General features: G+C 39.0%; 1 protein-coding gene across 2 annotated transcripts in view; it reads right to left on the bottom strand.

Annotated features, from left to right (window-relative positions):
- The window catches only part of LOC146521809 (phospholipid-transporting ATPase ABCA1), a 203,958-nt gene that overhangs the window by 124,380 nt on the left and 66,585 nt on the right, over positions 1-12,993 (bottom strand). Inside the window, exons 15-16 of one of the 2 annotated variants that reach the window (XM_085139650.1) lie at positions 5,505-5,727; positions 788-1,009 (exon numbers count right to left, since the gene is read on the bottom strand). In XM_085139650.1, the coding sequence (XP_084995776.1) occupies positions 788-1,009; positions 5,505-5,727 (445 nt within the window). Of the gene's footprint in view, positions 1-787; positions 1,010-1,693; positions 1,917-5,504; positions 5,728-12,993 lie in introns of both variants that reach the window. The other variant, XM_085139644.1, reaches the window with a different exon arrangement.

The raw sequence follows: 12,993 nt of genomic DNA, 5'->3' as shown, positions 1-12,993 counted from the left end.
TTCTATCAGCTCCCAGCGTAAGATATTATTGATTGCCGCCATGTCAAAAAATTGATAACTACGATACACAAGACCGGCCACCCACGGCTGGTACCGCATCGCTCGAAGAAAAGGCGGGCCTGATTAAAATTCTGTGAAGACGCACTTGCACACGCTGCAATGAAGATTCAAGATATTGCGTGCCTTTGTCTGCAAAAGACAGCTCGAGGACAAATGATACCAGCGCTACCATAAAGGTCACGCAGAAAGGCTACACTGAAAGTTGAGCAATGGTACACAATTCATCTTTATCCCTCTGAGGATGGGAGAAAAATCAACAACTTCCTCGTCTCTTCTTTCAGGTAAACGTTTCATGTTTCTGTCACTTGAGCATGCCTGTTTTTTTGGTTTGTTTTATAAAGAAATCTTCAGTATTGCGCGAAATATGTCAGCCTCAACAAACAGCAAACAATTCACTGTCACATTATGGGCAATAAATACAATTTGTAGTAATTTTAATGTCACCGGACCCTTTAATTCATCTTGAAGCTCGCACCTTATTATCAGGAGATGAAAAAAACTTCCTTTCATAACAAGCTGCACCAGTGAAGTCAAAGTTATTTCTTTTTGGATTTAAAAGGCATAAGAACGAGATTTCTTTTCAAAACAAGCAACTCTGACTGACACGGTGTGATTATAGCGGAGAGAAAACACAACCTGGGAATATAACTCAGAGTACAGTCAGCCCTCATGTATGATAACAGCAGGGGGAGATATTAAAAACTGTGTCAGCTAAAGACGGTCTTACCACAGCAACCTTGGCCCCGAAACCCATCACGTCCCTCCAGGCGTAGCAGAGGACGTGCGGCAGGTAGAGGACAAAGTAGATGAGGCCACCGCACGCCGCTGCTAAGTTGGCCTTAGAGAAGAAGACGCTAATGAAGAAGCACTGAGAGATGGTGGCCACGCAGAACACCAGGAGGAAGACAAAGATCACAGAGGGGTCGCTGTATTGGAGGATTTTGCCGTACTGTGTGAAAAGAATTGAGTGGGAGTGGGGGGGGGGGGGGGGGGGGGGGAATAACAGAGGAAAGTAAACATGTGATTTGATATCCAATAACAAACAGGTTTGTGGAGAATCCAGGAGGTTATCATTGCAGAATCAAGCAAGCAGGAGGATTCAGAGTGAAAGCTGTTTGACGATCCTCTGGCATATTTTTTCAGCTGACTGTATATTGTATAGCATAATCTAAAAAATCCCTAAACATGTCACTCTTTCACTCTGCCACTTTGAAGGAGGACCGTTGACTAATTTTAGAGAGCTCCTCGCAAATTAACCAGACTCCCTCAGTAAGCAGTGATGCTGATTTCTTCGTCAAAATTTAATTCAAAGAGCCACTTGAACTCTTGGGATAATAGTGCTATTGTAACGAATGCAATTACGATTCACATCTTTACAGAGGACGCCGTTTGAGGGAGTTGTACGATTGTTCATTATAGAGCTTCTACATTTAGACGGCCTAAATGAACTTGCGTTAGCATCACAGTAAAATTATCTTCTTTTAGTGCTTAGGTTTTACTCCTGATTAACAACTCTGTGATTTTAATAACAACCTTCAGGAGTTCATGATGAGCAAAAAAAATTTAAAAAAACTCTCTAAAAGTAGTTGTGGGTCCTCCTCAGTGAATCATTGTTTAATCATTGTGGAATCACCTTGAGTATAAGGGTAAGGAGGAGAGAGCTGACAGCCAGCAGCAGCACACTGGAAACTGCCCAGCTCAGCCAATAGATGTCGCTTCTCAAGCCCATGATCCTCATTGTCTCCTTAAGCCTGACTTCTTTCTCTGCGACGATACCCTTAATGATCATGGCGACAGAGTAGATCCAGGCTAAAGTCATGTATAAGGGGAGGGAGCTTCCCAGCGAACGGAGGAACCTGAAAGGTGGAGAGAAGCCAGCCCAGCCCAGATACTTAAATCTGGTGTTAAATCTGCACAGTAACTGGTGATAATATCGCATTTTTTTCATTTTCTTAAATCTGCATACTTTGTGACTTCTACGTAATAGCATTAATTCTTTGAATAATCAATTTTCCTTTCATATTATACACTAATCAGGCAACTATTTTTATGTTTTGCTCATTGTGTGCAAGCAAAATGTCCTTAAAGTGTAAAAAAAATCATTTCTAAATAAGAAAAAGTCAATCTAGTCACTGCGCAAGTCAAATTCTAAGAAGTGGCTGATATAGAAAGGTCAGCGCTGGAAAGTGATAAGTTGTGAGATGTGTGGAAGGGCGGGGTCACGCGAGGGTCGCTGACAAAAATGTCATGCAAGCGTTCACCCATTTATTCTTTGAAGCTTGGACTGAATGTACTGCTCATCGTACTGCGTGTAATAACGGTCCCTTGAAGATTTCCATTACGAGCTCTTGTCATTTCCCTTTTCCAGTGAAGAGGTCACACGTGGCCTTTTGCCAGACATGACTCAACTAGATGAAGAAGGGAAACTAGATGGCTTTTTTGGCTTGTTGGGTGGATTTTTTTTTCTTTCTGAGTTTAATTAGCATCGCTTATCCAGCTGGGGGGCAGTGGAAACAACGACACTGACAATACTACAAACTGTATGCTATAAATTATCCAGGTCTATGAGAAAATCCTATACAGCTCATTTATGACCTTACCGAAAACCCTCGATGTTTTTGAAATAAGTTTAAAGTCTTATATATAGTCTTATAAATGATGGTGATATTTAGGGTAAAACAAAGGCCAAAGCAGGGTATGCTTTGCGATTGGATGTTTTGGCAACACAGGACTGCTTGCGTGTCAAAAAAACCAAGATGGCGATGGTCAAAATGTTTAAAAAGAGGCTTCAGAAAAACAGTCAATAAACCAGTGGGTGACTTTGGGGCGGCTACGTTCCTTATTATATGCAGTCTGTGGACAATCTCAACTTTTAAGTCTATACAGCTAACTTTATAGTCAACACTGGGTAATTAAAAATTGAACAATGAATGTAAAACCAACATTCAAAAACTAAATCGGTGTTGGTGCTAGAATTTAAGAATACAGGGTTTTATTCTTCTTTTTGCTGAATGCAGCTGCAGTTATAAATGATTGCATGAAGCAAACTGCAGGGGAATAAAACCAAAACAATGAGCTGAAAGGGGCTAAAACAACAGCTAAAGGCAGTCCTTTTCACACTAAGTACTTATTTTTGTAGATGAAATACATTTGTTACATTTTTTACTCCAGAACCTGAAAAAAACACGTTAAACTGATAAATTGAACATTTCGAGATTTAAGTCAAAACGCTGCATTTACAATTTTCATTGAGAAAATTATATTTAATGTAATAAAATCCTAAAATCCTTTTTTGTAGCAGTAATGTATACGTTTGGATGTTTTTCATGTTAATTGCTAGTTTATCATATAAAAGCTCTGTATGTTTTTAACACAGGTTTTGTATTTAGATTGCTAATCAACAAGGGAACTACATAACGGACAATAAAATAAAAGTACTTTTAAAACATTTAAGAGTCGTGTTTCACCACTCGCACTTTAACAAGTAGTTTTACTTTTTATTTATTTTGTTGTGTGTGCCCGAGTTATTAATCAGATATCAGTGGCCTTTCCGACTGTGAAGGTGGTCTCTGACGTTGTCGTTTGCTCTCTTTTTTTCAGCTCTTCTGCACAACAAATTAATCCAGTTTTAATGACCGAGCGCAAACACACCAAAACATTTTGCAAGGTGATTTCGTGTTATGGGAACAAGAACAATACACTGCTCGGGAGAGTAAATGCGTATTGATTCGCGCTGATCGGTGTTAGTTTTAGTAGCCCAAAATCTCATCAAATAAACAACTTGATTCAGCTGATTTCAGATAAGAGCCAAGTGTGTAAATACATCCATCTGGATGCCAAACAGTAAACGCATTACTTCCTTCCTTCTTTCCTCCGTAATGAAAGAGGAAACAAGTGTAAAATGACAGAGGACTCAGGTGCAGATGACAAAACCGGTTGTTGTCACACCTAATCCAGATACAGCCTTATGATAATTACCATTTGATTTGCTATTATTATTAATGTGCTGAAAATGGCTGTGAAATTATCATTTAGAATGGGCCCGTGATCTGAATACACATCCCGCGTGCAGTTGCTCCTCCAAGGCACTCGACTAACTCAATTTATTGTTATTAATGTTTACAAATTGTTGATGGCTTGCAAACACATTAGGCTGATGGGAAATTACATTTCACCCAGCTGTTCAAATATCACTTTTTATTTACCAGCCACATTTTCCAATTAAACTGCAAAAATTGATTAGGCCAATCTTAAATAACCATCCTTTTTTATTTCATTAACTACGCCTACAAAACAAGGGGCTGTTGAAGAACACGCTCTATCTAAAGGAGACCAACAACGGCGCTGCTGCCATTGTGCGCCATCAAAGGTCCTTTTTTATGATAACACTGATTTCTTGTTATTTCTTAATTGATTTTTTCAAGCTGTGGATGGCTCACACTGATAAGCAACCAGCGAATCTACACGAGATCAATAGATGTGGAGTCAAACAACTATTTTCATTTCTCATATATAGATATTTGCTAACAAAGAAAGACATAATCGTGCATGCCTATTGCTTCTTTACCCTCTTTGGGAATAATAGCATCTTCTTTTGTTTATGATGTGATGTTACACCTACCTGATGATTAAACTTACAATTCATTATACACCAGGAGCTCTGCAGTGCAGAGGTGCACTACTCGATTGCACTGTTGTTTTCATTTTATTGACCCAGTGTACATTACAAATGTATTAGATGGCTGGCAGAATATCAGATACAGCAAATGTTAATACTGTTAAATAATTAAACTATATAAAGCGGCGCTATCTCTGCTGTTCTTTCAAATTCTATCTGAGGAATGCAGTTTTGTTTAGTAAGCACAGGAGGCCAGCTTTTAGTATTACTTGTTCTAATTTGTCTTAGCTGTCCAGATACAGGGCTGCAAAGAATACTGAGGTCCACACTGGTGCATCAAGTATGTGTCAGGTACTACCCTCACCCTCCCCTTACAGTTAAAATTAAATGTCATGTAAAATTAGCATGCAACATCCAAGTGGCAAAAAAAGAGTAAATATCCATTTTCTAGGCTACTGAATGATAAAAATGCACTTCTCAGATTAAAAGCAGGCCGCGATTACATGTTGAATTTTAAATACATCTTGCATGATTCTGTTGCGTGCTGATTTCATTAGCAGGAGAGGCCTAATCATCCGTCGTGATTTGATTCTGTGCACGGCAATTGGTTCTGATTAACAACGGCGGGCTTAGCAAAACACAAAGCATAAACAATGCTGTGACCCAAACAACTTGTGACAAAGGACAGTAAGTTTACTGGATGTGTATTTTTTCTTGGTCTGACGTAGCAGCACTGTGAATTTATAGTGTTTTAATGTATCATACATCCTTACATTGTATGCTTTGTGTTTGGCTGCTTGTCACCGAGCGACTCCTTTCTACTGACCTTAACCATGACACTCATGAGCGCACAGGGCACGGCTAGCAGAACGATGTTCTCTGTGAGCACTGAAAACCAAAGAGCGCCGTTTTTCACACCAACAGCGCGCAGTACTTCCTTGAGCCGGAGTTCCTTCTCCAGCACCAAACCCTTGATGGTCATGCACACGGTGTACATGAAGGCCAGTGTCAGGAACATGGGGAGAATGCTTCCAATACTCTGAATGAAGCTGGGTACAGGAGAGAACGAGCAAAGAACATCAGAACAACTACTACGCTACAAGAGGACTGCACAATGGACATTCTTCACAATTGCTCATGCACGAAACGATGTCCAGATGCTTTTTTACACCATATACATTTTGTTTTATTTAGTCTCCACCTACATTTTTTCAACTTTTAACTTCTGTTGCACCCTGGCTCAATACCTTTGAGGTGTTTTCATTTTTACGCTGAGCTAACCTTTTATAAACTTGGTGCATCAGCTCAATTGGGCATTTAGTGCTTCACCTCATGCCAGAGATGATGTATGATTTGATGCTGTTACAACACAATAAGGGGATATTAAACCGGCTCTATAATGCCACCAAAATGCCATGTCAATATCTTCCCCACTGCCAATATAACAAAGTGCTTCCTTTGCTTTATTAGACAGTGAAGGAGAGATATCAAATACATTCTGACAAAGTATAAACTCTACACACCGCTTGTGTTTGCATTCCATAAATATTGAGGGTGTAATGCAAGCAAAGCAGCGCTGAGCACAGATGAACGGATGAAGCACAAAGTGCACATCCGTTCATCACAGCACAGAGCTGCTTTAGAATAAATATCTCCTGCGAGTCCTGACAAGTTATTTTTAAGACTTGCCAAGTTCGAACACTTACCTCAAACAAGTACTTCACTTAATTGCTAGTTAGCTCTGCATAAGTGCTGTTGAAGAGGTGATTCAGAATATGTTATTTCTGTCTCGCTTTCAATTTTCAAACAGCTGCTAATTGTTTTCTTAAACCTGTGTTTATTTCCTTTTTTTTCTATGACAACATTTCACAAACTTGTGTAAAAGTTCTGGACACTTAATAAAAATAAGCGTTTAAACCGCGAAGGAAGCTCTGCTACACGAGAGCCTGAACGACAGAGAGAAAGAGACACGCGCTTGCTTTTTGTGGATGCTCGCTTGCCCTCGCGGGATGGATCACTTTTCAAACGAGGTCTGGAACGCTGCAGGAAAGGATTGGTTGACACAGAGTTTCAAGAGGCTCAGACACCAGAGCAACGAAATCCAAAATCCTATATAAGATTACATAAATAAAATCTCTTCTTTGAACCCCAAAAGTTCCACTTGAGGAGATCACAGAATCAATACACTGAGCAAATTGATACATTAGCACCTTTTCTAGGGAGGTAAGCAGCCTCAAGTAGCAAGTGCATCAAGGTGAATACTAATTCAGGCATTATCTGCTCCCGATTCTACCCTAACATCTCTGTAACAGCTGACAGTCTGCATGAGTTAACTCCTGTGACTTCTCACACCGGAGGCAGAGAAATCAGTCATGCACACTGTGTCTGACTCTGACAACCTTGCCACCAGATGCTTTTGAATTATACATTTGCGGATCGATCAAACTTGCTTAAGTAATAGAACTCCAGGCAGGTCTGTGTTACGGGGCTCCCATTACATTGGCAGGCTGACCTAAATTTAGGAAAGCTAGAAGACTGATTTCTCAGTAAATCGAGAGATAGCAGAGCACAGCCTCCCGGGAGAATAGAGAACTATAGTAGAAAAAAATAAAATAAAAAAATAAAAATAGGTTCTTGTCTCAGTTTCAAAAAAGATATATTGTTAAATTCATTCAACTGAGAAATTCATTGAAGAAAACGGGTTTATATTTCTACATATGGATTACTTTTAAGCTAACACAATTTAAAAAAAATACCTATCTATGTTGTGACACAAAGAGAATGTAAATGCATGCTGTTTTTCATTTTTAACAGCAAGATCAGACACAGAAAAGCAGAATTGCATTACCAATTTATGTATTACATACAAAACATACAATTTTAAAATCCGTCTTCTTTTAGAGAAAGACTAAAGTATTAAAGATGATAACAACTGGTGCTGATGTGCTGATTTCATAATACTGAATATAAAATATTTAAAAGAAAAAAGAAAAGAAGAAACTAAGACTTGTAACAAGTAAAAATCAATATATCAAATAAATAAAATTTAAGGTGGATCATGTTCAGAGTTCAGACTAAGTAAAAATGTATTTCTAAGATCATCATTTATTTAGCATTACTCCTCCTTAGTATGCCATTTAATACTATCCTAATCATAATAAAAGTCATAATAATATAATAATACAATTTTTAAATGGCATACTAAGGAGGCGTAATGCTAAAATGATGAATTAAGCGCTTCCTAATACCTTAATAATGCTTAATAGTGTGACATTATTTTAAAGTGCTACTGATTCTTTTTTATATTTTATAGTTTTAAATTTTACTTATTCATATTATATCACTCTGCGGCTTTGCTTCCTTATAATGTGCACTAACTAGTGTGTGCTCTGAACCGTCGTTCCAGTCTCAGCCTGCATGCCAGAGCAGATGTTCTTTATGTGTCGGTCTGTGTTTAGTTGTAATCACACATGAAATACCACCACGATGGTTCAGTGCAGGGATGGAAGCAGCCAGGTGATGACTTTCCAAGAGGTCAGCACTCATGTAATCTCACCAAAGAATCATTTTGCGCATGTTCTCAGACAGATTTCACTGTTGGCACCCTCAAAGTGGGTCATCGTATGTCCTTGTCTTAAAAGTGCTTTCCAACTAGCTACTACTGCCATAGAGGTCTGATGGAGTGCTGCTGAGATGGTCATAATTCTGGCAGGTCTCCCATCTCTGCAGAGGACTTGTGAAGCACTATTAGAGAGACCACTGGCCTCTTGACCGAGGCCCTTCTTGCTTGCTTACTCACTTTGGCCAAATAGCTAACCCAAGGTGTAGTCTGGATGGTTTCAAACTTCTTTCAGTTCACAATTACTGAAGCCACTGTGCTCCTGGGAACACTACAAGACATAGAAATGGGTTTATATTCTTTCCCTGACCTATCCTTTGCAACAATTTCATCAGACATTTCTACAGAGAGCTCCTGGAAGTTTGTGGCAGTGGGATGATTGAGTGTGAACCACAGGATGTTATATCCAAAGCTGTGTGCCTTTTTAAAAATTTAAAATATACGTTTTAGCTTCTGATTTTAATAATTTTGCAAATTTACTAAACACACTGAAGAGGAATATGCACACTTTCAAATGCCTGTATATTTGTATATTTGTGGGAATACATGATTTGCAGCATTCCTACTCAGGAATGAAATAAAATGCTTTTGGGGTGGTTCAAACTAATTGCTTCTTCTACTCCCGGTGATTTTTCTAAAACACTGACAACAAACATTTGAAAGCTGCAATTTGATTTCCCTAAGTGCTGATTTGTTTGGATGAATGCTTTTAATACAAGAAAATAAAGAACAGCAAGGAGTGGTGTTTTACACAGTGCATAGAGTAAAAATATGTCTTTTTTTAATTAAAGAGCAGTCTTGAACTACCCCACATTTTTTATATTTTTCTAGGAAAATAGGAATGGGCGCAGGGATTTATTGAAACAAATACAGTATATGAGGCAAAGGAGTATGTACAATACTAATAAGCCTAAAAGTCAATATTCGGTGTGACCGCCTTAATTCTTTGACATGGCCTAAATTCTGTTAGTAGCATCTAATTTCTTTAAGTTCTTTAAGGACATTTAAAACGCTTCTTCAGATCTTGGCTTTGATCCTATTCTGCTTCAATAAAGTTGAGGTCCGGGCTGTGGGGAGGCCAATCCATGACTGATGGTGTCCCACTGTGTTTTCTTTTAGTGTCTGTTGGGGATCATCTGATGCTTTTTAGAATTTATTGGTCACCATACGTCAGACCTTTCCTTCTTTCATAATAACATCAATTTTGACAAGATTTTTAACACCACTGGTTGGAATGGAGCCCCAAACGGTGGGAGAGCCTCCACCATACGCCCTCACACTCTCACTGTTATTGTACCTCCTCTGTACATGCTGATGATAGTTTACACCAAAAACTTCACATTTGAATTCATCAGTCTATAACAGCGCTCCCCAACTGTTTTTGCGCCACGGACCGATTTATGTCCGACAATATTTTCACGGACCAGCCTTTAAGGTGTCACGGATAAATACAACAAAATAACACCAGTACCGGTATCAAAAAAGAGAAGATTTAGTCATAACACAAGGGAAAAGACCCAGGGAAACCGAGTTAGCGATAAAAACAATAAAAAAAATAACGATAAAAACCAATAAAAACCCTGAAAACCATAAATTTCACACAAATTTTCACACTCTCGCGGCCCGGTACCAAACGACTCACAGACCGGTACTGGTCCGAGGCCCGGGGGGTGGGGGCCGCTGCTCTATAAGACTTGCTGTATAATTTTGGCATCAGTTTCCATTCCTTAAGAATTGCTTTTTCACAGCAATTTTTCCACTCAGACCATTTCTAATGAGGCTTCAATGAACAGTAGATTGATCAGCTGAAGCAGCATCCTTCTCTGGGCTTGAGTGTGATGCTGGGCCAACCATATATCTAAACCATTAAGAAAAACTGTCATCTGGAACTGGAGTATAGTTTTAACCAGTATGTCAATTTCTGCACACTGCACAGAGTTTTTGCAACAAAAAATTAAAGTTCCCCAGTCCTGCTGTCAGATGTATTTTTTTGTATTTTGTATTAGACACCAAATCAATACATGCACCTTCTGTTCCCCATCCCCTGTAAACAGGAAGAAATGATTTTTGGGAAGCTGGAATTACACTATCCAGCATTAAAAGCTTCTTTTCAGCCGCGGTGACAAAAGGCTCTTTCAGTGTACAGGGAGTCATGCTGGGAATATTTTCTGATATCATTAATACAGCTTGTCGCTGCACAGCACAGAAACACTATAAACATGAAACAAAACATCAATTGCAGATTTTTGCTTGTTACAAGCGTCAGATCTTCTAATTATGCTCGGCTTTTTCAGGCCCTCTCAGTAGTAACGGTGCACACGTCGGGTTAATTAGCCACTGAAGATGGACAAAAGCGTATTCCCCAACACATCCTTGCGTATTTGGCACGTTTAGTGCCGGCCACTATTATCTAACATCAAACCCATGTGAATGTGAAAGACCTATTGATGGGGAGCACAGCCTTAGGATCCAAACAAGGCATGCCTCTGATTCAAGAGCCTGCAATGGCTCAGAGGCCGCTGATAAAGGGTCTGTTTATGTGCTATCAGAGCCCGCAGGGGTCAGGCTTTATCCCGCACTGTCATTGCAGTCCTGTACACACTGTGAATATGAAGACAGTGGGAGCTAATGCAGTTTAGTTATCTCAATTTCAAAATGCCAACAGGGTCAGCTGTGGCTGAAGGAGTCCAGATTGCTCGTTGAGCGCGCCGCTGCCAAAAGCTACAAGGAGGAAATGAGGGACACGAAAAAGAAATTATTTCCGAGGCAGGTCTGATGATGAGGGTTGGGGGTCAGCGCAGATAATACTGGATTCTTAGCTGAAGTTTATCAGCGGAGTAGAAATATTGTTTACGTGAGATTAAAAGCAGACCTACAAAGATAATAAAAAAGTGACGATATAGTCTGACAGAAACTAATGATGTCATTGGCAACGGCTTCCTGGGCTGTTGTCATAACATTTCCTGTTGTATTAATATCATATACTCAAACTTAAATGTGCGACTAAACTAACAGAATAAATCACCACCAATGTGAAGAATAAAAAACTAAATACTAAAACATATTATATTTTAACCCTGGAGAACCCATGGGGTCAGATTTGACCCCATGGTTTCCCTAGTAAACCAATGGGGTTGGATCTGACCCCATGGGTTCTCCAGGGTTAAACCTGTGTTTTTTATGCCATGCATTTATACAACACATCTTATGCCTTCTAGGTGGAGAGCACTACTTTCTGAACAGGACATGATTCATCCAAAGACTATGTTCTTTTTAAATAACATTTTAAAATCAGAAATAACTAGAGATGGACCGATCCGATATTACGTATCGGTATCGGTCCGATACTGACCCAAATTCCTGGATCGGATATCGGCGAGAAATAAAAAATGTAATCCGATCCATTAAATATCAAAAAAGCACCTCACAAAACTTGCTACACGGCGTAACCCGGCTCATAACCATAGCACTTTGCAGCAGTGTGCATCACGTGATAGAGCGGCTGTGTGCTACCAAACCAGCATTTCATCTCCGAGGAAGTTTTCCTAGAGAGAAGTAAAGCAAGTGTGTAAGTTCATCTCTGAATGTTTGTAAAGCATTCCAGCATTAAGCTTAACAACCGATATATGGAGCGACTGCCTCTCTCTCTCTCCCTCTCCTGCTCCTACTTCAAACGTGAAACTGATCAATGATCAGCTGATCAGCTTTTCTGTCGCCAGTCCGTCTCTCTTGTTTGTTTTTGGCCCACTTTGCACCAGAAAGAGGAAACCAGCGGCTGAACAACAGCAGCACTATTAAGCTTGATAAGCTGTTGTTAGAATTTATTTAATATTACTTTCTACACCAGGATCTTTTTCTACATAGCTGACGGCTGGTAACTGTGCAGGGGCGGATCTAGCAAAGTTTAGCCAGGGGTGCCGATAGGGCATGAACAGGGAAAAGGGGGCACAAAGACATACTTTTCTTTCTTATTCTCATTTAAAATGTCTAGCTTTTAATAAATAATTATCTGAATCTTACACCCAAAGTTTTAATCTGATGTAAAATATATATATAAGTCCATTACTGTATATAGTAACTGTTAAGTCTAATATACCCTAAGCTATAGTACTTTTTCCTTTGGGAAGGTACCATCTGTGCAGTCTGCAATTTTGTTGAAGAAAGATGTTGAATCTATTTAATTATTCTTGAAAAATAATTTATTTCTGTGCATTCTCCTCCCTGCATCAAATTAAATTTGATTACATCAATTAAGCATCATGAGGTGGGGGGTGGGGGTGGTTCCCTATTTTTTTTTTGCTGGGAGTTTGCAACCCTATTAGTTAGGTTGCTTAATATTTCTGCTAAGTACTCTGCTTAGCAGAAATATTAAGTATAAATACTGTATAAATACTGCTAAGTTTATTAGATTAGTATTGCTGAACTATGAAAGATTTTGTGTGCAGTGTATTTTTTACATACAGGTATAACAGAATAGCTTTAGTGTTGTTATTTATTTAAACTTGAGTATAAACTTATACACAGCAAATTCAAAAGTGTTAAATGTTTTGGTGTTAGTAGTCTTAGAGTTAATTTTACTCTAAGTAGAGTCACATTCTTTTAATGTAACTCTGAGGTGTAAAATGATAGTAGTTAAAATCGAGTGTTAAAAATGAGTGTTTCTATTTCAAATCTGGAGGTGTTACAATGGAAACAT

The sequence above is a fragment of the Neolamprologus multifasciatus genome, chromosome 3 (genome assembly GCF_963576455.1).
Source record: "Neolamprologus multifasciatus chromosome 3, fNeoMul1.2, whole genome shotgun sequence".
In the NCBI taxonomy this organism is placed as follows: Eukaryota; Metazoa; Chordata; class Actinopteri; order Cichliformes; family Cichlidae; genus Neolamprologus; species Neolamprologus multifasciatus.
This window is presented reverse-complemented; position numbering and strand designations above follow the sequence as displayed.